Source organism: Coturnix japonica, chromosome 34, assembly GCF_054131305.1.
Source record: "Coturnix japonica strain WE chromosome 34, WE-NBRP24, whole genome shotgun sequence".
Taxonomy (NCBI): Eukaryota; Metazoa; Chordata; class Aves; order Galliformes; family Phasianidae; genus Coturnix; species Coturnix japonica.
Genome location: NC_140696.1, coordinates 5,691,140 through 5,714,634, shown reverse-complemented (window position 1 = coordinate 5,714,634; position 23,495 = coordinate 5,691,140). Strand labels below are relative to the sequence as shown.

The 23,495-nt window shown below is 44.9% G+C and overlaps 1 protein-coding gene across 22 annotated transcripts in view; it reads left to right on the top strand.

Annotated features, from left to right (window-relative positions):
* The first annotated feature begins 2,874 nt into the window (after positions 1 to 2,874).
* The window catches only part of PRDM10 (PR/SET domain 10), a 30,151-nt gene continuing 9,530 nt past the window's right edge, over positions 2,875 to 23,495 (top strand). The window contains exons 1-14 of one of the 22 annotated variants that reach the window (XM_085525743.1): positions 2,922 to 3,154; positions 5,580 to 5,655; positions 6,119 to 6,310; positions 8,547 to 8,736; positions 10,347 to 10,511; positions 11,885 to 11,944; positions 14,210 to 14,329; positions 15,274 to 15,481; positions 15,810 to 16,051; positions 17,025 to 17,228; positions 18,055 to 18,127; positions 18,558 to 18,675; positions 19,185 to 19,329; positions 21,346 to 21,573. In XM_085525743.1, the coding sequence (XP_085381869.1) occupies positions 8,644 to 8,736; positions 10,347 to 10,511; positions 11,885 to 11,944; positions 14,210 to 14,329; positions 15,274 to 15,481; positions 15,810 to 16,051; positions 17,025 to 17,228; positions 18,055 to 18,127; positions 18,558 to 18,675; positions 19,185 to 19,329; positions 21,346 to 21,573 (1,656 nt within the window). In that variant the 5' untranslated portion in view covers positions 2,922 to 3,154; positions 5,580 to 5,655; positions 6,119 to 6,310; positions 8,547 to 8,643. Of the gene's footprint in view, positions 3,155 to 3,350; positions 3,371 to 5,579; positions 5,939 to 6,118; positions 6,321 to 7,639; positions 8,157 to 8,546; positions 8,737 to 10,346; positions 10,602 to 11,884; positions 11,945 to 14,209; positions 14,330 to 15,273; positions 15,482 to 15,809; positions 16,052 to 17,024; positions 17,229 to 18,054; positions 18,128 to 18,557; positions 18,676 to 19,184; positions 19,330 to 21,345; positions 21,574 to 23,495 lie in introns of those variants that run through there. The other 21 variants (XM_085525742.1, XM_085525747.1, XM_085525740.1 and 18 more) reach the window with 21 other exon arrangements.

Sequence of the window (23,495 nt, the reverse complement as noted above, 5' to 3'; positions counted from 1 at the left end):
CTCTATGAGCTCAGAGGTGCATCCATTTCCATAGGCACCAAACACCTCACGATGGGGGCTCTTCCCCTTAAAACTCAGTAGGACTTTCTGAAACTGCTTCAAAGAAAACCGTATAACTTGGAGACTTACTTTCTAATGCTCAGTTAAAGCTTTCTACCATAGGGGCCAGTCAGACAAAGTAGAGAACATATTGTACAAGGGGAGATTAAAGGAATGTGCACAGCCTAACAAAAACAAATTATAGGAGAGGATATGACTGCTGTCTATAAATACATGAGGAGAGTAAACATTAGAGGGGGGGAAGAGGAAAAAAAAGTCCCCTATCCAAGCTACGTAAAAATCTTGGCGTAAGAACAAATAAGCAGAAATCAGCCTTGAAGAAGTTATCCTTATTTGTCCTCGGTGCCACTTTGTAGGCACCCAGCAGAGAGGCTGCAAGAGCAAAAGTGACAGCTTCAGCTGGGAGGGAATCTGCTCAGGTGCTGCACTGTGATGCTTTGCAGTTGAGGACCCCTCTGCCTCTCACGCTGATGGGAAGGATCTGATGTCCTCATTTCTGGCCATTTAAGGAAGAACAGCCGCTTGTCTGATATTTCTGTCTCGATCCACATTGAAACCATCAGTGGGTTTTCCCCAGGCACAGCGCTTATTTTTGCTGGTCAATGAAAAGTCTTCATAAATAGCACGAGTCTCCAGATTATCCAACCTGGAAGCATTAAATACAACTTAACCTGTGCTGTCCATGTGGCTTCTTTTCATACCTGGAAGCAGCAGTGTTATCTCTGAGGGGTCTCCCCTTTCCCAGCAGAGGTGGCTCAGATTGTCTTCATCCCCTATGAAAACCAGCAGTCAGAAGGGCACAGATTAATAAGTCCAGGGCTGGGCAATGGGGAAATGTTCTGGAAAACTGAAGTCCTTTAAATCCTTTGTGGTTCTTTAAAGGCTCTGGTGTGATGCCTAGATATGGTATTAATTCTAAGAGAAAATATTTGGCTTTTATTTCTGTTCAGCTTCGCTTCTAGCAGACTCAGAAATATCAAAAAGCATCATTAATAGTTTTGAGTCATCCCAGCCTGCTTAATGGGGAGGAAAGGAAAATAGCCTTTGGTTACTTAGCAGTTGGCACAGGGCTACCTGCTGCCAATAGAACCAGATGTGGGCAGGGGGGACACGGGGAGCAGAGCACAACCAAAACCCCCCACCCCAATGCTTGTACCCCAGCATGGCTTTGTTTGGACTGTGTAGTGAAGTGGAAAGCTTCCTTTTCCTAAGAGTTAGTGCACACTAAAGTCTATTGTGGAGCATGTAAATTGTTTAGTAATCCATTTTTCTGCCTATGTTTATTAAGTGTTGGGGGGGATGAACGGCATTGCTGCGGGTGTGGATCAGATGAAGGCAGCCAAAGCGAATGCATGTGATGAAATGCTTTCTTTAATGGTACAAATTGAATTTACCTGTGAAGTCAAAGCAGAATGCAAAGTCATCACATTTCAGCTGCATTCTAATTCAGAAGGTTCTAACAAACGTTGCCTTCATCTTCTAGATGAGTGTTTTAAATCAGGGAGGTGCAGTGGGTACCACAGTGCACAGCCCAACTCCATATAGTTTAATTTGCAAATCGAGGGCTGACTTATCATGCATAGGTGTAGACAGGAGAGGTCAATGGGGCCATCAAGGCTTGGGCTGCTTACAAAGCTCATATGTATATAAGGCATTTTTCTTTGCCTTGTTTTAATCTATGTGCCACTCAGAATGGGAGGATGTCCCCCCAAACATCAAGTGATCCCAACAGAACCAGCAAGCAAGAGGTGTGGGCTGAAAAAAGCTTCAGGAAAGCTTTGGAGGATGTCTGAAATGAGATGGTTGCTGAGCATCCTTAGGGAGAAGTGAGTAACCTCCAGGTAGCAGGAGGTTAAAACTTAATAGGGAAATTATTCGGATTATGAAGACTAGGAATAAATTGACCTAATATGAAGGTTTTTCTCACTCTGACAGCGTGAGGCCATTGGGAAAACAAAGCCCATGCTGGAACATCAGGAAGAATGCATGAAATGTGGGCAATACAATGGGCATGACATCAGATTCCAGATATGGCAGATGATGAATCAGAGCCTTCCCTGCATCTGGCAGCTCCTTCCATCCAACTCAACTGCCCTCAATCAGCCTTTCTAAGCTAAGGGAGGAAAATACCCACGGGGAACTTTCAGACGGGGAAGGGCAGCACTGAATCCTCCTACACCCTTGTGTGCTCAACTATGGGGTTGCATGGCAGCATGATACAATAGCATGGTTGTATGCAAGTCAGTGCTGAGATATTAGGGAGCTCCTCAGAAACCCCAAATTAAATAGGACAGCTTGAAGGTGCTGGGTTGTTTTCAGCCGTAAAATGAGCATAGGAGGCTGTTGAGATACACAGGGAATAAAGCAGCTTTATTTGGTCTCATGTATTTCCCTGTGCTGTGTGTTAACCCAGCGTTTCTTGCTGCAGTGGATGAGGAGAATCAGTGATTCACCTTATGTACAACCCACCCTCCTGGTAGGGGATCACTGCAATAAACTGAAGGGCAATGCACACAGATCATTTAGGAACTCTCTGCTAAGCCACCAGCTCACTGAGCCCATGCTAAAGGCAAATAGGGGCTAAGCAAAGCTGTGTTTAACACAGGTATCTATGGAAGAAGAGCTACAACAGGAGCACGGCATTAAACCCCACCGCCATGACCCGGCAGCTCCTCCCCGCCGCCAGGGGGCGCTCCGCCATTCCCCGCCCTCCCAGTAGGGGGCGCTGCTCGGGGCGGAGCGGAGCGATAAGAAGAGCGCTCTGATTGGCGGAAAGGACCTCTGCAGGGATGAGAGCGGCGCGTTGATTGGTGGCGAGCATCCGGGAGGAGGGGGGGCTGGTGAAGGCCTGTGCAGCGGCCCCCCCCTTCCCGTGGGTATTTACTCATCTTGGCGGGAGGAGGCTTTTCAACCAATCAGCGCTCTCCTCCGCGCACTGTTACCAGGCAGATTATGATAATGAGGTCCGGGCGGCCGCCCCCCCCCTCCCGCTCTGCAGCTACCATTGTGAGGTGAGGGCAGGTGGGGGGGTTTGTGTCCGCAGCGGGGACGGAGGAGGAGACCGGGACTCCACAACAGCACGGGACCCCCCGAGGTAACGCGATGGGACGGTCCGGGAGGGCAGCGCGGAGCGGGGCCGCAGCGGGGCCGGGTTGGGGGTTTAGGGCCGCGTTGTTTTAGTCGCACCCAAGATGGCGCCCGGAGCTGGCGGCTGCTGAGCGCTGCTGGACGGGATAAACCGTTCGCTCCTGTTTATGGGGGGGGGGGGGAGAGATGTGCCACTCACACCCCCCCACACCCTGTGGGAGAGGTACGGTCCGCTCCCCGCCCCAGCCGGGATCCCCCACCCGGCCCGGCCGGAGGGAAACGGGCTGCCCCCAGCCCTGCCCCCCCCGCGGATGGTACAGTCCGGACCCCGGCACTTCACTACGGGCGGGGGGGGTTGTATGTGTGTGTGTGTGTGTGTGCAGCCATCTTGTTCCCCCCCAGCACTGTTTAAACCCCCGTTTAATGGACCTCTCGTGTCGCTCTGTCCATGCTTAGCCCTACTCGGGCCTAACAGCTCCTTTATCTCCTGCATTTCACCGGCAGCCCCTGCCCCTCTGCCCCCCCCCCCCCCGTTGTCTCAGTGGTTGGGGCTCAATGAGCGCCGGGCAGGTTTTGGGGTGGGGGGCATTGAGGTGGCGGGAAGGGGCGCACCTGCACACACCTGATTGGCCGCGTGCCTCGCGCCCCCGTTTGCCATTGGCTCAGAGAGAGGAGGGGGCATTGTTCCCCACTGCTGGGATTGGCTGCGGTGGGGAGAGGAGAGGATATAAGGGGCGGGTGGGGAGGGGGTGCATGCAGTCGGGCCTGGGGGGCGAGTGGGGCTGTGTGCTGCTCCTTATGGGGCTCCTTATGGGGCTCCTTATGGGGCTCCTTATGGGGCTCCTTATGGGGCTCCTTATGGGGCTCCTTATGGGGCTCCTTATGGGGCTCCTTATGGGGCTCCTTATGGGGCTCCTTATGGGGCCTACAATGGGGCCTACAATGGGGCCTACAATGGGGCCTACAATGGGGCCTACAATGGGGCCTACAATGGGGCCTACAATGGGGCCTACAATGGGGCCTACAATGGGGCCTACAATGGGGCCTACAATGGGGTTAATAGGAAGGGGCTGGGTAATGCTCACTGCCATGTTGGCTGGGCCCAGCCATGGGCAGAGGTGGCTCCTGCCATATTGGGTGTTGTAGAGGGCAGGAATAGCTTCTATATGTGGTCTCTGCTATCTGCCCCTGTTGTGTTGAGGTTGGGCTTTGTATTAGTGGTGGTGGTTCCCTCAGCCATATGAGTTTGTCCATGGGGTGGCTGTTCCATGGGGTTTATTTCTCTATTGGGCCTCTTGCTATTGAGGTTTGTAGTGTTGATATGCTGAGTCTGCTCTTGTGCTGGAGAAGTGTTAAATATTCAATTAAAATAATAAAAAATATGTAATAAAATTTAAAAAAAAACCTTGGTTCTTTGTTTTCTAGGCCCTAAAGAGGCAGCTAACCCCATTCTATATGATAAACCTCTTGTTGTGTCTGGGCTGCTCATTGGGGACCCTTAAAAGGAGCTTTTCCAAAGCTTATAGACCAACTTTGCAGCTCTTTCCATAACTGACTGCTTGCTATTGACAATAAGTTGGTGTGGGGAGCTCTCATCACCTTTCTTTGCTATTAACCTGCATAGGAAATCCTTGGATGAGCTCTCTGATGTTAATTTGCTTTGTAGTAAGCAGCCACTTTCAGTGTGTTTCTGACCACCTGCAGCTGCTGTCAGCTGCATAGACAGGATTGTAATTAATTTATAAGTGTGGCTCATTACAGAGGCTGACTTAATGCTGTGAGTTTGGTTTTGGCTTAAACATGAGCTGAGCTACGTCTCTTTTTGTGTCAGTGTGCCATAGCAGCCTGATGTGTTGGGTAGGAACCTGCTTTAGTGTTTAGAAGGCCTGGTTCGTTCTAGGTTTGTTCTCTTGCCCTTCCCACCTGCAGTCATTGTGCAGCAGGTTTTGCCTTTTGAGCAGCGATTTAATGGAGAGGGAGGGAAGAAGCAGCAGGAAGATGAGCAATAACTGCAGCTTTAAGGTGGCTTTGGGAGGAGGAGAGGAAAGTGGAGTGAAACAGGGTGGTTTGGTTTGGTTTTCAGTTAAAAAGATGCATTTGTAACAGTGTAGACACACTGATACAGATGCTTTCATTCTCCTCGGTTGTCTTCCCTGCTTTGTCCCTTTATCATTCTTCTCCCTCTGCAGTTTATAAGCCAAATCAATTAAGTAAATGAGGTCGCTACCTCAAGCAGCTGAAGCCTGAGAGTTGTGGTTTATGGCAGAGGATATCGCAGGGAGCTGAGAACACAAAGCATTTGAAAGAAGAAAATGACATGAACAATGTGTGTTTAGAAAGGAGGAGGAGGAAGAAATCAGTTATGGGGTGACTAGGAAGAATGTGTGTATGAATATAAGCTTTAAACTTGTCTCTTTGCCTACTGAGAACAGGAAGGACAGACACTGAGGAGCACTTGGATATATGAGAACTAAGGCTGCGCAGAGAGGGAGCTGCATCTCCAAGTGGGTCTGTAGCCAAGTCTGTGTTGTTCTGCTGTAGGATGTAAATCTGCCTCTGGATTCACTTGCAATTCTAGGTGTGTTTTGTGGAGTAAACAGGCTTAGAGCTGCACCATGCTGTTGTGGCATTGGTTTTAGAGCTTGGGTAAAGCCCTTTCCTACATCACCCAATGCAGCAGCAGAGGACTTGCCTTGGAGATCTAAGAGGCTTCTTCCAGCTCGTTGTGCTGTGATGGATGTGGTGTAAAGATGCAGCTAGATCAATTCATTCTGTGCTATTTGAGTAAAGAGTGAGTTTGTGTTTGGCTGAGTTGTTCTATTTATTATATGGCTAAATAAATTGAAGCCATTTTTCCTTTTGTGGAAATAAATAATCCCCGTTGTCCCAGCCCTGTGCATGATTTCTATTTCTAACCCACCAGTACAGCATAAATATTGTGGCTATATATTACCTGGTTATTAACATGCAGACAAAGCACGAGAGCTGAGTTCCTTGAAACAATGTGTGCTGCTGATGAATGAGGATGCAGAGGAACAGACAGCAGCCGTGACTCAATAGTCAATGAGGTTGGAACCCCAGCGTGCTTCCCTGCCCTTCCTGCTGCAATGAAAGCATCTCCTTGCCAAGGAACCTCAGGAAATGCACCAACTCTGCCTTCCAGGCAAGCTGGGGTAATTAACTTAAGTGTGGGATATAGCTTTTGCAGACACATGTGATGTTCCTTTTGAGTGTCGTAAATCACTTTCTTATTAAAAGCTGGAGGAAGACCCGTGGTCATAAAACCCCCTTTTGTAGCGATGGTGCTGTCCTTGCATATGGCCAGCAGTGAGAAAGAGTGGTCAGTGAGCTCAGTACTTAAAGAATTAAGCTAATAGCCCCCGCTGTTATTGCTGCAGGGATCTTCAGTCTATATGCAAGTCTCTATTACACTAGGGAGTAAATCACATTAGCTTTTTTTATGTGCCATTATTGCAAAGTGGCTTCTTGTCTGAGATGCTGCAGTGGCTTTATGACTCCCTGAGAAGGGAAGCAGATTTCTCCCTTTGCCCAGCTTTAATGTTCCCCCCATCCTTGTCATCTCAGAGAAGGGACAGGGATGGATGTTTGGCAGCAAAGTCAGGCAGTGTTTTCATCAGCACTCGCCCTTTGGGAGGTGGATGTCTGCTGCTGAGGACAGCCAAGCTAATGAGGGAGTTGGTGTTGGATGGTCAATGAGGTGCTTTGCCCCGAGCAGAGCTTGTCCAGAGCTGAATAAGGCAAATGGGGAGAGCTGCTGATTTAATGATACAGCTTCAGATGCTGCTGGAATGGGAGAGAGGGGTCAGAGTGTGCTGGGGAGGTCAGAAGGAGTTCTCAAGTGAAGTTTCCTCTTGGGCAGGTTGCTGGTTTAGCTGCACTTACCCTATGAAACAGGCTCTTGTTAACTAATGACAGTCAGAAACGGGCTGATTAGGATGAACAGAGCTAAACAAAGGTGACAGGAAGGCATTTGGTTTGGTGTGAAATTGTTTAGGCTGTTACTGCCATAAACACAGCCACCAACAGGGCAGAACCCAATGAAATGAGGCACAGAGTTCAGTGAGAGTGGAAGGATTAGATAGGAGGAAATTGGGATTAATCCTCAGTAACGCAGTGAGAAGCCTTGAGATAACAGGATGAAAGGTACCGTGTAAGGGTGGGTGATATTTCCTACTAGATCAGAGCTGTAATAAATAAACCGTATTTTTATGTGTTTCATCACTCTGAAAGCACGGCTGGGTGTTCTCAGTCCATTGCTGCCCTTCTGTTCTCCCACACTAACCAAAGCACAGCACGCAGGTCCATCTATTTCTCCTTCCTTCAGTCAGTGCTGTTGATTTCCACCTTCTGGCTGAGGCCGGTGGTTCAGTCATCACTCAGGTCTGCAGAGCTTATTCATTTGTGGTGAAGTCAGCAGAAGGCAGAAAGTGAATGCTTTTTTTTCTTTCCCCCTTATCTTTTTTTAGCTTGACGATGACGAGCCAACTGCTGGCATTTGTGGGACTAAATTATGACTCAAAGAATTTGCATTTAAAATGCAAATGAATGAAAGCATCGGCAAGGAGCCTTCTGCTTTTCTTCATGGTGCACAGACAGGGTGCTGGCGTTGGATCAGTCCAGGGAGGCTCTGAGCATAAAGCAAAGTTAATTGGAGTAGATGAAAAATGAAACGGGCTCAGCCCCACGTTAATTCCAAGGCCTGTGGATTTAGTGTGACATTAGAGACGAAGAATTGGGAAGGTGCTGAACCTCTGACTGAACCGATCACCAAAGCCATAAATTCCCCTTCTGAGGTTCCCAGTGGCAGATTGAGAGGCCTCAGTAAAATTACAAGGGGTGAATAAAACGGAGCCTGAGAGCAGTTTGTCAGGATCTTTGGACTTGAATCAATTAGAGTTTGCGTTTCATTACTCTCTTTCTAAAAGCTGCCTTTGCCACATTACCTGAATGCCAACTGGGTCTGCCCTTCTGTGAGGAGGAAGCTGTCTGTAAGTATGAGGCCAGCTGGGAAACCAGCAATGCATCTCCAAATGTGTCCTTTCTTGTTAGGAGCTTAAGGTTGATTTTAGGCATAGTTCATTGATTTCTGGCCCTGTATATGCCAGTGGGACCACATGCAGGATGTTCTGCATGGTTGTGGCTGAGGAGGGACATACAGGAGGAATTCAGTACCCTTCAATGGGATGGGTGACCTCTTTCCAGGTCCTATTAAGGAGAAAATAATTAGGCAACATGCTTGAGAATGGGAGATGAGAGTGTCCACGTTATTCTGGCAGTATGTTCCTGTGGTGCAGTAGCTGATAACAGCTTCTCTTCCATCACAACAAAAACAGACTGTTACGTGTGTGTTTTAATATCTCCATCTCCTTTCCTTCTAGCCATGTTACTGAAGATCCCGTTGCCTTCTGGAAGTAGAAGCACAGTGAAGAGATGAATCTATTCAGCCAGACATTCCTCCAATAGTTCTTTCCCATCATGGAGCACCACAGCAGGGAGGAGATGGACTCGAAAGAAGAAAGTCCTCAGGTGTGGCCTGACTCTGCTGAGCAGGACCAGAATGCTGCTCAGGTGACTATAGCGCCTTGGATTCTGCTTCTGCTGGATTAGGCTCAGTATAGTGGATTTGCAAGCAAATGTTCCCATTGAACTGCTTTTTGGTTTTGTTTTTCTCTTTGAAACTGCTTGGAAACTCAGTTTGTATTGGAGAGGGAATAGAATCATGCTTGTAGTGATTCCAGGAAGTGAGCTGTGCTGACTGCAGCACTGAGCACACAGGCATTTGGAATATACAAAATGAAACTGATCAGTAGCCATATGCATTCAGCACCCAAAAATGAATACGTACCATTGTGGGAAAGTGAAAAGATATTCAGATTAATGAATATTAAGAAAATATGTGCTCTGTGGCAGCCTGTTCTGTTGGCATCAATTGAATCAGCTGAACTGGGGGTGGACCTTTTAGGAAGGTAATACAATTTCTTCCATCCAGACATCTGGGTAGTGGGGGAGAGAGAAATGTCACTGACTGATGTAGTCAGATCCTGCTGCATGCAGCTGGTCCCTCCATCTCTGAGACAGTGCAGCTGAGAAGTATTAGAACACTGATTTATTTCTTTGACTACATTATGAAGAGGGTGCTGCGTGTCATTTGAACCACAAGGCGAGGAAATTGGGCTTTCCTGCTGACTTCCAGCTTTGACATTTGCAAAGAAAAGCAGCTTTCAGTAACCTGTGTTCTCTATGATGGGATGACTGAGCTGCTGTTTGCACGTGGTGGTTAAAAGGTTTGATCAGTGTTTGCAGGGCGCTCTCCAAGCGTGAAACACTGCGTGCCTTTTTACTGTAGTGTTTGCATAAGGATTTATTGTATGGAATCAGTGCTTAGCATCCCCTGAGGAGTCCCAGGTGTCATCTGAAACAAACTAAAAGGTGAAAGGAAGTAAATAAAATGTGGCCTTATTTTATGTGGAAACACGGGGTGGTGGGTGTGGATACCAAAGCTGGGCTTCCTGCTAACTGTCCTATTTTTTCCTGTACACTGAAAATGGGTTTTCAGTGTATTAGAAGTGTCAACAGATAAGTATGTTCTTATTAGCACTGGACTTATTAATTCTGGTTTGTTTTAGGTAATGTTCAATCAAAGTAATTAGATTCTGCTGCCAGTTTATCAAACAGAAAGATTTCTTGCAACTATGAAACTAGCTGAAATAATGATCATAAATCCAAAAAGCAAGGTAGAAAATAAAGGGAATCAGTGTATGTAGTAGAAATGTTGAGTCACAGCCTGAAGCTGTGATGGAGCAGGGCAGGTCAGCTCAGGTGCATGCAAAGTACTGAGTGATGGAGGGGCTGGAGCCAGGATCCGCCCCTTCCCAGCCCTCATTTAAGGGTTGGCAATGGAGGTGTTTGAATGCATCCTCTATAGCAGCAAGGTCTTGAGTTGAAATGCAGGGGGTAAAATCTGGAACCAATGGTAGTTCATTCAGATTTTTATGCTGCTAGCATAATCTAGATGAGTTTATAAATATATATAATGCACTGAGGTTTCTATTGTTTTCCCAACACCTGGTTAGATATTTGGGGCATAAGGTGGTGGATGCTTCTGCGATTGATGCCTTTTGTGTTGTTTCCATAGGGGTATTTCAGCTATTTCAGTACAGGATCTGTTCATCTTCCAGGTGCACTTCGTTCCGGAAGCAGGGACGGTGGCACAGATTGTGTACAGTGAGGAGCAGGAGCGTCCCTCCCAGCAGGTTGTGTACACAGCAGATGGCACCTCGTACACCTCCGTGGACACCTCGGAGCACACGCTGGTTTACATCCATCCCGTGGAAGCTACGCAGGCACGTGTGGTTCTGAGCACCCCCCTCCCCTTATGGCATCTAGGAAATGAAACAGGCTTGTCTGAGATGAAAGCCAGCTGCCAGTGAGTGGTATGACTGGGAAATAGCAGGCAGTTACTCCTAACACTTTTATGTGCCCGTTGCTGAGCAGGGACTTCACGCTGTTGGTTTCGGTCTGATGTGCAAATGTGGTAATCAAAGGATGTTGAGGCTATGAATTATGAAACGCTTGTTATTTCACTAAAGGTGGACAGGGTGGTAATTAAATCAAAAGTGGTTTTGAAACGCCTGATATTCTCTCCAGAAATTCTGCCTCTGCCTGTATTTGGTAAAAGCTGAGAGATCTGTGTCTCCTGGAAGAGTCCTTGTTTGCACAGTGCTGTTTTAATTATTAATTGTAACAATAAGAGCCTTTTTGGAGGAGATCTCAGTGAATTTGGTCTAATTTTGTAATCTCTCTTCACAGAAGTTGTTGATTGCCTCACTTGTTTCTCTTCATAATTATATGAAATATCAAAGCTTTTTTTTCCCCTCTGACAGCGCATGTTTATATGGAGTTAATACAGCATGCATCTGTACCTCTGCATGGATAGACTTTAACAAAACACAAATAGACATGCTTCATCAAAGTGCTTTGTGCTTTTGGACAGAATAGACCAGTATTGCTGCAAGGTGCCTGTACATGACATTGCCAGCAGCACTGGCAGAGCTTTCTGTGGCACAATCTTGTCTCTTGTGCTGTTTTCAGCAATATAAAAAGCAGTTCCTATGTGGTGGGGTGTTCTGAGAGGATAAGATAGCAGGAGGGGGCATCTCCCAGGAAGTTAATGAGTGATTCTGGAACTCTCTGAATATGACCACTTTGTCTAAATTAAAAAACCTCACTGTAGTAATAGGACGTCATGCAAAAAGCACCAAGGGAATTCTTATCATATCGTGCTTCACTTTGCTGGAGCCAGACTGCAACATGCTCGGGTATTTCAGATGCTGGCCAAGCAGGCAGGCAGGCTGCTCTCAGTGCTTAGTGTTCCTCTGAGTTTTGCTCTTCTGATGTAGCAGCTCTCCCAGCGGGGCTGTTCTTTCAGGCTACCATATGAATATTGGCGTTGCTACATCTTCTATTAAATGAAAACAGACATCCTCACCCCTACCAAATTCATGTGTAGGATGCACTGATATCCCCATGCTTTCTTTTGAAGAGCTCTCTTTTGAACTTGGAGGAAGATAATTGAATCTGCTGTGTTAATAGGCATGTTAAAGGCTAGCAAGGCAGTTATTCTTACGGGGATCACATTTTGGTGGCAGTGATACTTGTGTGCGTGGGAGCAATCAGCCCTAAGGCCAGTTTGATAAACCTTTTTCACTTTGTCTAGACTCTGTTTACAGATCCGTCCCAAGTGGCTTATGTCCAGCAGGATGCCACCACGCAGCAGGTAAGAAAGAGACAGTTTTCTTTGGGCTTGGAATTATAAGGAACATTAGAGACAGAATATAAGGAGCTTACTCCGAGTTTGTGAGATGGCAATCTTTGGTCATTTACCATCTTCCCATTGATGGTGAGCAAAAAGCAGGTGTTAGTGAGAGACTGTGATCTTGGCTCTTTTGTGCATCAGTGTCAATAAAAAGATAAGTATGAATTTAGTTTAATACGTGTTCAACAACAATACAAATGTACTGCCTCAGGTATCTGGTATTGCTTGAAGTCAGTCAGCAGGCTGATACATCTGACTTTATTTTAATGTCATTCTGGAATGACTGAGTTAGAAGTTGTCCCCATATGGACTCTGATCAAAATACCTAGAAGTCCCTGAAAGCTTTCAAGGGGAGAAGGTTGGTTTTGATTCAGGTTCTCAGTCTAGCAGAAGCTTCCCAGGAAAACAAAGGATGGAACCTGAAGGAAATCAGTTGTTACTCACTTATCTTTGTGGGATTTCCCAGGTCTGACATGCTTGTCTATAGGAAGTGATCTGGGAATAGAAATGCCCCTGGAATGGCATGTGTGAACGTGCGTGTTAGATCTGAATCGTCACCATATTGCTAATGCTATCATTAGAATGTGTTGGAAGTCTTAGGGCACACTAGCCAAAAAAATGCTGTTTGATCATCTTAAAGCTTCTTCAGCAAGCTTTCCCAGTAAATATATGATGAAATTGGAAGGATGAAATACTTACCTGCAGTGCAGGTGACTCTGACAGTGGGCTGTGAGCTGTTGCTGTAGTTTGTTATGTACCCAAGGGCATCAGAAGTTCCTGTCTGCGTGTGTTCAGAGTGCCCTCCTTTCTGACTGACAGCAGCCCCAGCAGAACAATCTCATTAAGGCAGTTATTACCTTTGCAGGTGTCTTTACATCAGCATTTCATGTAGGACATCCCTGAACAACAAAGGCACATTTGTCTTTGAAAAGTTTCACTTAAACTATATACGTATCTTTTCAATTTCCTTTTCAAATACTGCCCATATTCTTTGCATTATCTGGGATTTAGATGGAAATGGAAGTTAGAGATGTGTTTGAGGTATGATTAGCAGTGAGAGGTGCTAATATGTGGTACAAATAGACATGAGGCTGGCAGAGCTGGGGCTGTGCTGCTGAACAAGGATGCTTTTCTGTTGCCCCTTGGTATCCAACGTGGCAGCAGCACACAGTCCAGCTGTGATCATAGAGGTTTCCAATTTGCCTTCATGCACTTCCCTGAAGTCTTTTTATTCTATATTTTCTCTTCCTGTAGGTTTATAAGTAGTCTCCTAAATTGCTTTCAGTGCATCTTTAAGCTAGATTTGAAGTTTTAAAGCTATCTGCTTATATTATGAATTTTCCTGCGTGTTCCTTTACTGCTGGCATTACTTCACTCTTCTCAGTTCTATCTGATATTTATTGTGCACTCAGCAGTGGGGCAGAGGCTTTAATTTTAGCATCAAAGCTGTTTAACAGTCAGAGACACGAACTTGTAGCCACATAATGTCAGCTGTAGAGAAGGATGAAGAGTCATGCAGTGTGCTGGCACGAGTGGCTGCATAGATAAGCAGAGCAGCAAAGACAGGAGAGGTGATTCTTAAGAGTTCAGTTCTGCTTTATCACAGAATGAATGGGGGCACTATGTGATAATGTGTTAATTTGCCTGTTACTACACGAAGATATGGTATAAAATTGAACAGAAAATGGATGGTGTGGCCAAATAATGTAATAAAGTTGTTGTTGGAGTTCTCTCACTTTTGAGTGCTTGAGCCTCCAACAAGGTCAGTACAGCTCTTTGTGTTATAACGTGTCTCGTTTACTTAAGAAGGAGAATACAGATGAAATCAGGAGATGATTCTTCATTTTATTTTTCAGAGGAAAAGGAAGAAAGTGAATTTGGAAACAGAAGGGCCAAAGTCCATAGTCCAGTGGTTTGCCAAGAGCTAAATAAAGAGCTCATCATGCTTGGCTTTAACTTTGAATCCCAGGCTGGGTAGCAATTCTGCTTCAAGTCAGGAGTGGGAGATGGGCTGAAAGCTTTTCAGTTTGGGTTCTGTAGCTTTTCCTGTTGTCTTTGGGTTTTTAGGTGTTAAGCAAGTCTGTCATCTATACTAAAAACGTCATTGAAATGCTGCAGATTTTGACCTAGTGTAGGACTCTGGGGAGCTTTGCATGCAGGGCTCTGCCTGTGTAGAAGTGAAAAATGGAAATGATGCAGTGCTAAAATGAGTGCCTGTAATTTTAGGTAACTGTGCTCTTGCCTGCTGCTGCTCAGAGCATGAATCCCACCAACCTGTCCGTGCTCGGCAGCGTTGCAGAATCCCCCCAGCAAATGGCTCTGGAGCAGGGTCAACAAGCAGATAGAGTAAGTTGCCAGGCACCCTTTTCTTTTGAATGTGAAAATACGCTGATTTCATTGCTCCATTGTCTCAGGTGATGAACTGTGTCTGAGTGATATGGGAGGAGATGTGGCAAAACCCTAGTGCAGATTTGTACTGTCAGCATGGAGTATGTGTTGTGTTATTTTTTTGACACATAAAGATCATATTATCTAATAAACCTCTTCTGTGGATTGTTTTGTCTTGAGTAGCACCTTAAAATAGTCTTAGCTTTAAGAAATGAAGTTAACAGAAGGTGCAACTCTGACTGTCACATAGGACTGACATCCTCTGGGTGTCCTTGCCAGTCTCTTGACAGCTTTACTGTGTGTGGTGTTGCTTGTTCCCTACCTGAGAAACCTGTGTGGCAGATGGATATTCAGTGCCCTGCATGTCAGTTAAAATGTAGGGAAAGCCAAGGGTAAAGCTTCATTAAAATAGTAATAGAGTAAAATAGTCCTGGTGTTGTTGTCTCCTCCCTCACTAACTTAATTTACATGTGTATTCTGGGGATTGTTTTCATCTGATTGCATGATAGGAGGAAAAAAGGAATGTACCAAACAAAGTACAGGGTTCAACAGTGTGTACAAACCAGGCAGAAATGCAGCTTTAGGTTCTATATAACATCCAGAAAGATGGGACTTCATTTCATTGCTGAAACTCTTCACGAGCATCCAGAGCTTCTGACTTCAGTTTTTTTCTTCCTTGAAGTCAGGCCTTGCCAGAGCTGTCCCGAGTGACTGTCAGCAGCAGGGATTTCAAGCATCACTCAGCATTCATGTATTGTGTAGCACCACTTTCCTTCCTCCTCCTTTCCTTTACCAGAGGAAGCAGAAAGGGTAGGCTAGCAGGAGCCTTCATTGCTTGTCTTTGTAAGAGTGTTTTTCCTTCTGATCCAGTTTTGATTGTTTTTTGTGAATTCTGTCTTCAGGCATCGTTACCGGTGCATAACCAGGTGTTACCTCCTATGGAGGCAGTGGATGGTTCTGACCCTTTAGCACCGCTGGAGAATCAGATGGAAAGGATGGAAACAAAAGAGGAAGACGATGAGGATGAAGATGATGATGAAGAAGGGGAAGACACTGACATGGATGAATGGGATCCAGATCCACCCCGACCATTTGATCCCAATGATCTGTGTAAGCACATGGAGTAGTATGTAGTTTATCAGCTGCCCTTTCTTTTGCTTTCACCAGGCCTCTACTAGATGGGGTCAGAGATCTTGTGTTTTTAGCAGTACTAAAGCCCTTTATATCCAGAAATGTATGCTCATGTTACTTAGAAGGCAATGGGAGATTGTTCTTTATTTTGTGGGAGGCTGCCCTCCCTAATCTTTTAAAAGATAGACAGACTATTGAAATGAGTGATCCCATATCTGAGATGAAGATGCTCAGGTTGATAAAACTGTCTCTTCCAAGCTGGTGTGTGAGTGTCTGTCTGACGTCATGTTCTCTCTTTGTGTTATAGGGTGTGAAGAGTGTAATAATGCACATCCCTCCGTGTGTCCAAAACATGGACCTTTGCATCCAATCCCAAACAGGCCTGTGTTGACCAAGGCAAGAGCCAGCCTCCCCTTGGTGCTCTACATAGACAGGTTTTTGGGAGGTGTCTTCTCCAAAAGGCGTATCCCCAAACGCACACAATTTGGACCTGTAGAAGGACCCCTGGTTAGACAAACTGAGCTCAAAGACTGCTATATCCATTTGAAGGTAAGGGTGTGCGTGTGTGTGAGGAGAGGGGGAGGAATTTGTTTAGACTTTTGATTTTTGTGAATTTGACTCAATGTGACTCGATCAGCTGTGACTTGATCAATTACTGGATGTGTTGTTCTTGTGTTGCTTCCTTTTTGAATATAACTCAGAAATATCCAGCTTGCCTTGGCTTCAAATCTATCCTTTTATCCAAGGAAGCAATAATCATGATAAATATTCTTGCATTATGGTGTTACGGTGTATAGGACTTAGAGTATGCAGTGCTGTGAATCACTGTCACGTAGGCAGAAGCAACACGTAGACTTAAAAATAGTCTGAGGATGTTTTGCAGCCGTTATTTTGCGTCACGCTGTAACTTACATTAGATTCCTTCTTCCTTTCCCTCTTCCCTCCCCCAGGATGTGGGGCAGAGGAGAGATTTTTCTCTCCCGTTCTCCTTGCCAAACACGAGTTAAACTGGATTTCACTAATTTCTATTCCATGTTTACTGGCTTGGCCGTAAGAGTTACTCTAGTATTTGCTTGAGATATGGCCCACAGTCTTAAGAGGAGTAGTCAGTGTCTAGGACTACAGGCAGGTTCAGTACAAAAGAAGTTCATTTGAAGAAATGGGTTTTTTTAATAGCTTGTGGCACGGTGAGTCCTGAAATAGAAGCAGGGGGTGTGTTAGAAACATCTGACAGCATTTGCTGTGTACCATACTGAAAGTTCAGCTTCTTGTGCCTCAGTCACAGCTGCACATCACACACTGTGCCTGAATGAAGGGTCTCCTTAATTAAATCACTACCTGTATCAAAGTATTTTCCTGTGTACTGCTTGTTCTTGCTTCCCCATTAGCATAGAGAAGATCAGCTATGTGCTCATTGCTTTTCTCATGTAAGAGTTCTGTAGTTGCAGTAGTCTTTCTTTAGAAATAAGAATTCTTTCCAATCTGCTGCAAGAAAGTCATATGTAAGTGATTTTTCTTACAGGTGTCTCTTGATAAGGGTGACAGAAAAGACAGAGATTTGCAGGAGGACCTGTGGTTTGAACTTTCTAGTGAGGCTCTTTGTAACTGGATGATGTTTGTGCGTCCAGCTCAAAACCATTTGGAGCAGAACCTGGTTGCGTATCAATATGGCCACCATATTTATTACACAACCATTAAAAACGTGGAGCCCAAGCAGGAGCTCAAGGTATGACATTGCTCATGTTTGGGAGCTTACAGCTTCTACTGATGAAATCCATTTCAATTGCTACCTAATAAGCACATCTCCAAGAGTCAGAAATGATTGCTGTAAATAATTGGAGCATTTTTTAGGGCTTTTTCCTATGATAAAGCACATGGTGGCCTGAATCAAATGTCACTGAACTCGATAGTCAGCCACTGACAGGTTTGAAATGAGTTTGGCTGAGACATAAAACGAGGAAGCTTAAAATTAGAGCATGTAAATGATTTGCTTGTCACTGTCATGCTTTATGCTGCATACATTTTGCTGATGCAATCTAGTTTTTATTACAGTAGTCTTATTCTTTTTAGTTCTGGATGCTCGTGTCTTTCTGCTTCTGGAAAGCACTTTGATGTGTGTTTCTATGTGCTGTGCTGCCTGTTGTCTATGTAACGATGTGGGAAAATCCCTTAAGAACTCTTCTGTTCCCTTTGGTACAATTGCCCTCTCAAATAATAGGGCTGTGGTGGCACCCGTGCTTCATAGTTAGATCTGCAGAGATGAATTTTCTTTCCTTTAGATTACTGGTAGCCAGGTGTGAGATTAACGTTCATACAAGGAGGCTGTACCTTAACATTACATGGATGTGCTTTCTAAGCTAAGCTCTTTTATTCATCAGTGGAGGGATATTGAGCTCAACAGACTTTATTAGCAAGGATGAAAGGAGAAAGAGGAATTAGGGCTGAGGCAAATAAAGTAAGCATATTGCATAAAAAAGCATTTTTCAAGTGAAATCCCTTTGGTTCCTTTCCATGTAAGGAAGTGTTACGTTACCTTGTATTTCCCCCTCAAGGTGTGGTATGCTGCCTCTTACGCAGAGTTTGTGAACCAGAAGATCCATGACATATCTGAGGAGGAACGGAAAGGTAACTTGGGCTCTTCTTTGTTTGTGCAGAGTGATGGTGGCTGGGGTGATAAACTTGGTTTTGAGTACAGAGCCTATAAGCTGCTGGGAAGAAATGTTTCTGTACTTGAGTAAAGAACCTTATGCTCCTGCTTTAGATTGAGGAAATATCTGTTGGCTGCACCTACCACATGATGCTGTAGGTGCTCTTTCATGTATCTTGTTCATCTGAATTTTCCTCAGTGACCGTCTTGTCCTTCTGCAAGGAGCTGTAGTCATGTATTGGGCAGGGGGGGATAGATAAAAGCAATGTTAAGTGGCTGTTCTGCAGTCTGTCTCTACTTGAGCAGAGAAATACAGCCCAGGATAGAAATGGTGGGGGGGGTGGGAAAATGAGGCATTTAATTTGTAGTGTCTGAAATGCTGTTACTGACCTTTCCAATGGGACATAGTTCTCAGAGAGCAAGAGAAGAACTGGCCGTGTTATGAGTGCAACCGTCGTTTCATGAGCTCAGAGCAGCTCCAGCAGCACCTCAACTCCCATGATGAGAAGCTGGACTTCTTCAGCAGGTACTGAGAGCTTTAGTTTTGTCCCTGTGTAATACTGTTACTCCCCATTATTATTTTTTTTTTAACCAGTGACTTAAACTGCAATATTTTCATATGACAGAAGTGAAATACTGATCTTCCTCTGATGTATCCAGATACAGAGCTCAAAGAATTGAGGCATCTAGTGCTTTGCCTCTCCAGCGAGGTGGAAAGAGTTACCCTGACCTATTATAAACTCCATCTAGAAACATCCTTCAGGGAACAGTAGGCATTACTGCCTTGTTTTTCCTGAGATTTATCAAGTGGCTGCGTTTTTTACTTTGTGACACAGAGCTGTTCCCTTCAGTTCACAGTGTCTTTTTGGGGAGGGATGTTATGGCTTCAGGCTTTAAATTGGATTGCTGGTACAGTAACTTCCCAGCACTCTGTACCCTGGGATGCTGGAAGGAGCATTGCCATGGCTGTTGGTACTAAGAACACATAAAGTGAGTGGGGATGCCAAATCCATCTCTTTTGTCTCTAATTTGAAGCATCGTGCTTTGCAGAGCCAGAGGCAGAGGTCGTGGGCGAGGAAAAAGAAGGTTTGGACCAGGCAGGCGCCCAGGACGCCCTCCCAAATTCATGCGTATGGAAGTAACCATTGAAAATGGAGAGAAGAGTGAAGAAGGGACACAGGTATATATGGGGGATGGGGGGGAGGAAAATAAGATGTCATGTGGGCTGTAAATGTTCAACTAGAAGAGTTCAGTGCGTCAGTGCAAACTGAAGGCTTGTTTCTGCTTTATACTTAAGTAAATGGTGGTGTTTCTAGGTGTGAATCTTTGCTGGGGGAGAGCACTACTTCTGTTCTGTAAAGTCTGTAGACTGGCTTGTGTTTATACAACAACTTTAATCCCAAAGCTCGTAGCAGCTATTGCAGCTGTTTAGCAGCATCACAAAAGTAATATAGGCTGTAAAACTGTAATGGGAATTTAGGTTCACTTTTGTCCTTTCTGGAATGTGAGGTCAGAACCTGCTCTTACAACTGTTTCTGGTGGAATTAAATCAGGTAGAGCTATGATTCTTTATGATGTTTTAATATTAACAAAGGGTCCTTCTGTCAGCCTGCTTGCTGCAAAAGGTTATTTTGCTTGTGGCTGTTAGTTATATGTTAGGTTCCTGTAGAATGATACATTGATATCAATTAAGTGTTAATTCTGTTTAATGCTGACTGGGCATAGGGTTAACACAAGACCCTTTTATGAGGGTGTCACAGGGAATCAGTGGCTCAGTTTCATTGCTTCGCTGAAAGCTGATGTCTGAAGTGGTAATTTTCTTCTGGTGTCACATTAGGTTACAGTGCATTGCTGACTCAAAGGGAGAAATGTATACATGGCCTCTGAATGCCCACTACCTTCTGAGCATGCAGAATTGCCCTAAATTTTGCTTTATATGTGTACAGTTGGAGATGATGTCACCCTCTTTGCAAATTGAGCCAGCTCCATGTTCCAGCTTTTCTCTCCAGAGAGTCAAGACTCACTGAGCACAATTCTGTGCTAATTTGAGTAGCTCTGGCCTGGCAGTGGCTCACATCCTCCCAGCTTGGGAGTATGGCCCAGATTGAGCTCACGTGTGCCTGTAAAGTCGAGCAGGGAAGCGTCCCAGGTCTTTGGATATCTGCCCACCTTCCTAGTGACTACAAACAAGTTCATCTGCCTGAGAATTTGAGGCTCGGGATGTCATGACCACAGTTCAGTGTCAGCATGTGTACAAATCTGCCACCTAGGCCAGGACTGGACCTTTGGATAGTATATTGTTCTACTAAATCTCCCTGTCTGATGAGCACTAATGGTTTATAACAGCTGCACTCCTGGCGTCTCACTGTTGTTTCTTCTCCCACACCTCCATTTATGCTTGAACAGTACCAGCCCTGAGCTGTTGCACTCTGATGCTTTGCTTCATCGTCTGAGCTTTTAAGTTCCTTAGTTGCATTCTAAGTGATTACACATAAGGATCTTTGGGCTTTTTCTCCTCATACTGGAGGTTTCCATCCAAAAGGAGATGCTGGACATTTTGAGGAAAACAAATGTAGATTGTAACAGGTACTTTCAGTTCCCAGCACCCTCCTTTATCTTTTATGGTAATGCTAAAATGGAAGTGAATAGCTTTGTGTGATAAATATAAGTAATATATGCAGCTGGGTAGATGAGAGTATGCAGAGTTTGGAAACTGGATAGTAAAACACACCGTGCACAGTGTAATGATCTCATTTATCACCCTCCAGTTCATCATTCCAGCTAGTTTACAAGAAAGGGGAGACGCTGCATATCAATGTCTGATGTGTTTCAAAGAGACAACAGTTTCAATGAGACAGAAATTCTCTGCTTTTCCTGGAGGTCCAATCTGTGCTACTCAGTTTGGTCTTGAAATTTCTTACAGGTCAGCCTACATCATCTTTGTTTTAAGTAGTGATGAGGTCAGTAGTGTGGAAGTTTGCTTGGCTGTTAACAGCTGGGTTATTTTGATCCTCTGTGTCCAGTCAGGTGTGATAATGTTATGGAAAAAGGGTTATGTTGGAGTAGAGCAGTGTAGGCACCTTTTGTTTATAGCTTACAATGAAATATGTAAAATCCAGTTGTCTGCTGAGTAATATCAAAGCATTTTTCAGTGGGTGGGGGGAATAATCTCTGGCTGTATGGTTTGCGATTTCAGGACTTGCTGCATTTTTCCAGCAAGGGGCAGTTTGATGAGGCCAGACAAGCGACACTGAATGGGCTGGAGCAGCAGGAACAGACTCCAGTGCCATCAGAGACACAGTCAACACTGGAACAGCAGTCAGAAAACCACCCGCTACAAATCCAGCCCCAGCATGATGAGAGCGCGGTGCCTACGCAGAGCACCATGACAGCAGATGACATGAGGCGAGCAAAGCGTATCAGGGTAAGCAAAGACAATAGTGGCTCATGTTTTCTCTCATCCTCTCCATTTGCTGTAACCCAGAGAATGCTGGACCTGCCTGAAAGGAGCAGCTGGTCCCTTTTTCCCACTGCAGTATCCATTTCCAAGTCCTGAATAAAGCGTCTCATTCCTAGCAAATTTTCCTTCTGAGAGGAAGACAAATCTCATGTGAAGAACGAGTATCTCATGAGATGCTATTGAGAGCTGGTCACCAATTGGAGCCGATTCAATTCCAGCACAGTAATTCTTTCACAGAAGCACAGTCCATCCAAGCTGGCAAGCAGGAGTGCTTCCAACAGCCGGCTGGATCACGGTGCTGTGGCACAGACTGGCTTATTCTCAGCACCATCTGTGCCTCTTGGAACTTTTGCCTTGCAAATAGTTGCTGAAGAGAAACCACAACTTCAGTTCGAATCTGCTTAGTTGAAGATAGTGATAAAGTCCTTCCTTGGGGTAGAAAAGCTGTCTGTCTTTGTGAGGTTAAGACCTGTGCTAAGAGCTTTGTGTACCAACAACAAACACTTTGAACCTGAGCTCCGTGTCAGCTGAGTGAGCTGGTATTTTTTTCCTCTGTTGTGTGTGGGAGGGAAATGATTCAAGCAAATAATCCTGCAAGCCGTGTAACTGAGATTGGTTTATTTAGCCAAAAATCTCTCTCTTCCATGTGTAAAATTTTGATTACAGAAAGGAACAGCTGCAATTTGAGTAAGATAGAGTTTTTAGGGGATGAGAAGGTAGAAAAGAGTAACTGTTCTGTATGGGAAGATGTTGAGCCAGATTTGTGTCTCAGTTTACAGCGATACGTATGCAGACAATGGTGGTGTTACCCCATAAATACAGCATCATATCTTGAAGAGGAGGGAGTTTGGTTGTGATGTTAATGTAGGATTTTATTAAACAGTAAATGTGGGAGGAAAGGGGAAGAAATCCTGAAGTGACCGATCTCTTGTTGCTTGGTGTTTGTCCTCTGAGCATTTATCACAAGGGGATCACAAAAAGAGGCGTGCAGTGGTGGTTTAATCCTCAGTGATGTGTTTGTATCCCCAAATCTATATGTTAAGCAATAAGTTGTGTTTAGCAGAGTCCTGGTGATGTTTCAAGAGGGGCATTGGCAGAATGGCACAGTGATGGTTGTGCTGCACTTTTCCATCTTCCGTCAGGCTGAGCAATGAGAGTTGGGCTGATCTCAGAAACACATGCATTTCCAAATGGCCTTTTTTCATGTGCAGACCTGATCCTAACACGTCCTTCGTGTGGGGTAACTGTTTACTCAGAGGAAGCAAGTAACATGACAGGAATATGATTTGGAAGTACAGTCACTTCCTTTGTGCTGAAGGAAGGTGATAAGCTCTATCACGATGAGTACAAACAGTAACATGAGGTTCCAAGCTTCGCTATTCCTCAGCTTTCCACCATATCAATCCTTGCCTGGTTGTTATTCTGCCCTAATTATTCCCTTTTGCCAGAAGTATTTCATTCTCTCTGTGGCTCCACAGATACATCATTATTAACTCTGAATCTCAGAAAATATGAGAAGTCACAAAATGCTTTCAGGGTTATCTGTGCCTTTCATTTTTGCCCTTTAAGTCCTCTTGGGCAGTTGTTATTTATGAGTTAAACACTGAAGTTCCATTCAGTGTTTCCTAAGGCAAAAAACTCAGTGTAGTTTTGCTCAAGTAAAGGGGGAAAAAAAGCAGTTTGAGGAGCTGGCCCTCACTGTGGTCCACAGAAAGTGTGAATACAGAAGTCAAGACTTCTGTTTTCAAGTCTATTGCATAACATAAGTATTTTTCTCTCCCTCAATGCTGCCTGCTCAGCTGGAGCTGCAGGTAGGTTTATTTTTTGTTTCATTGAGGTTTTTTCTGCATCTGATCAGATGGTACATAACAACATTGCATTCTATG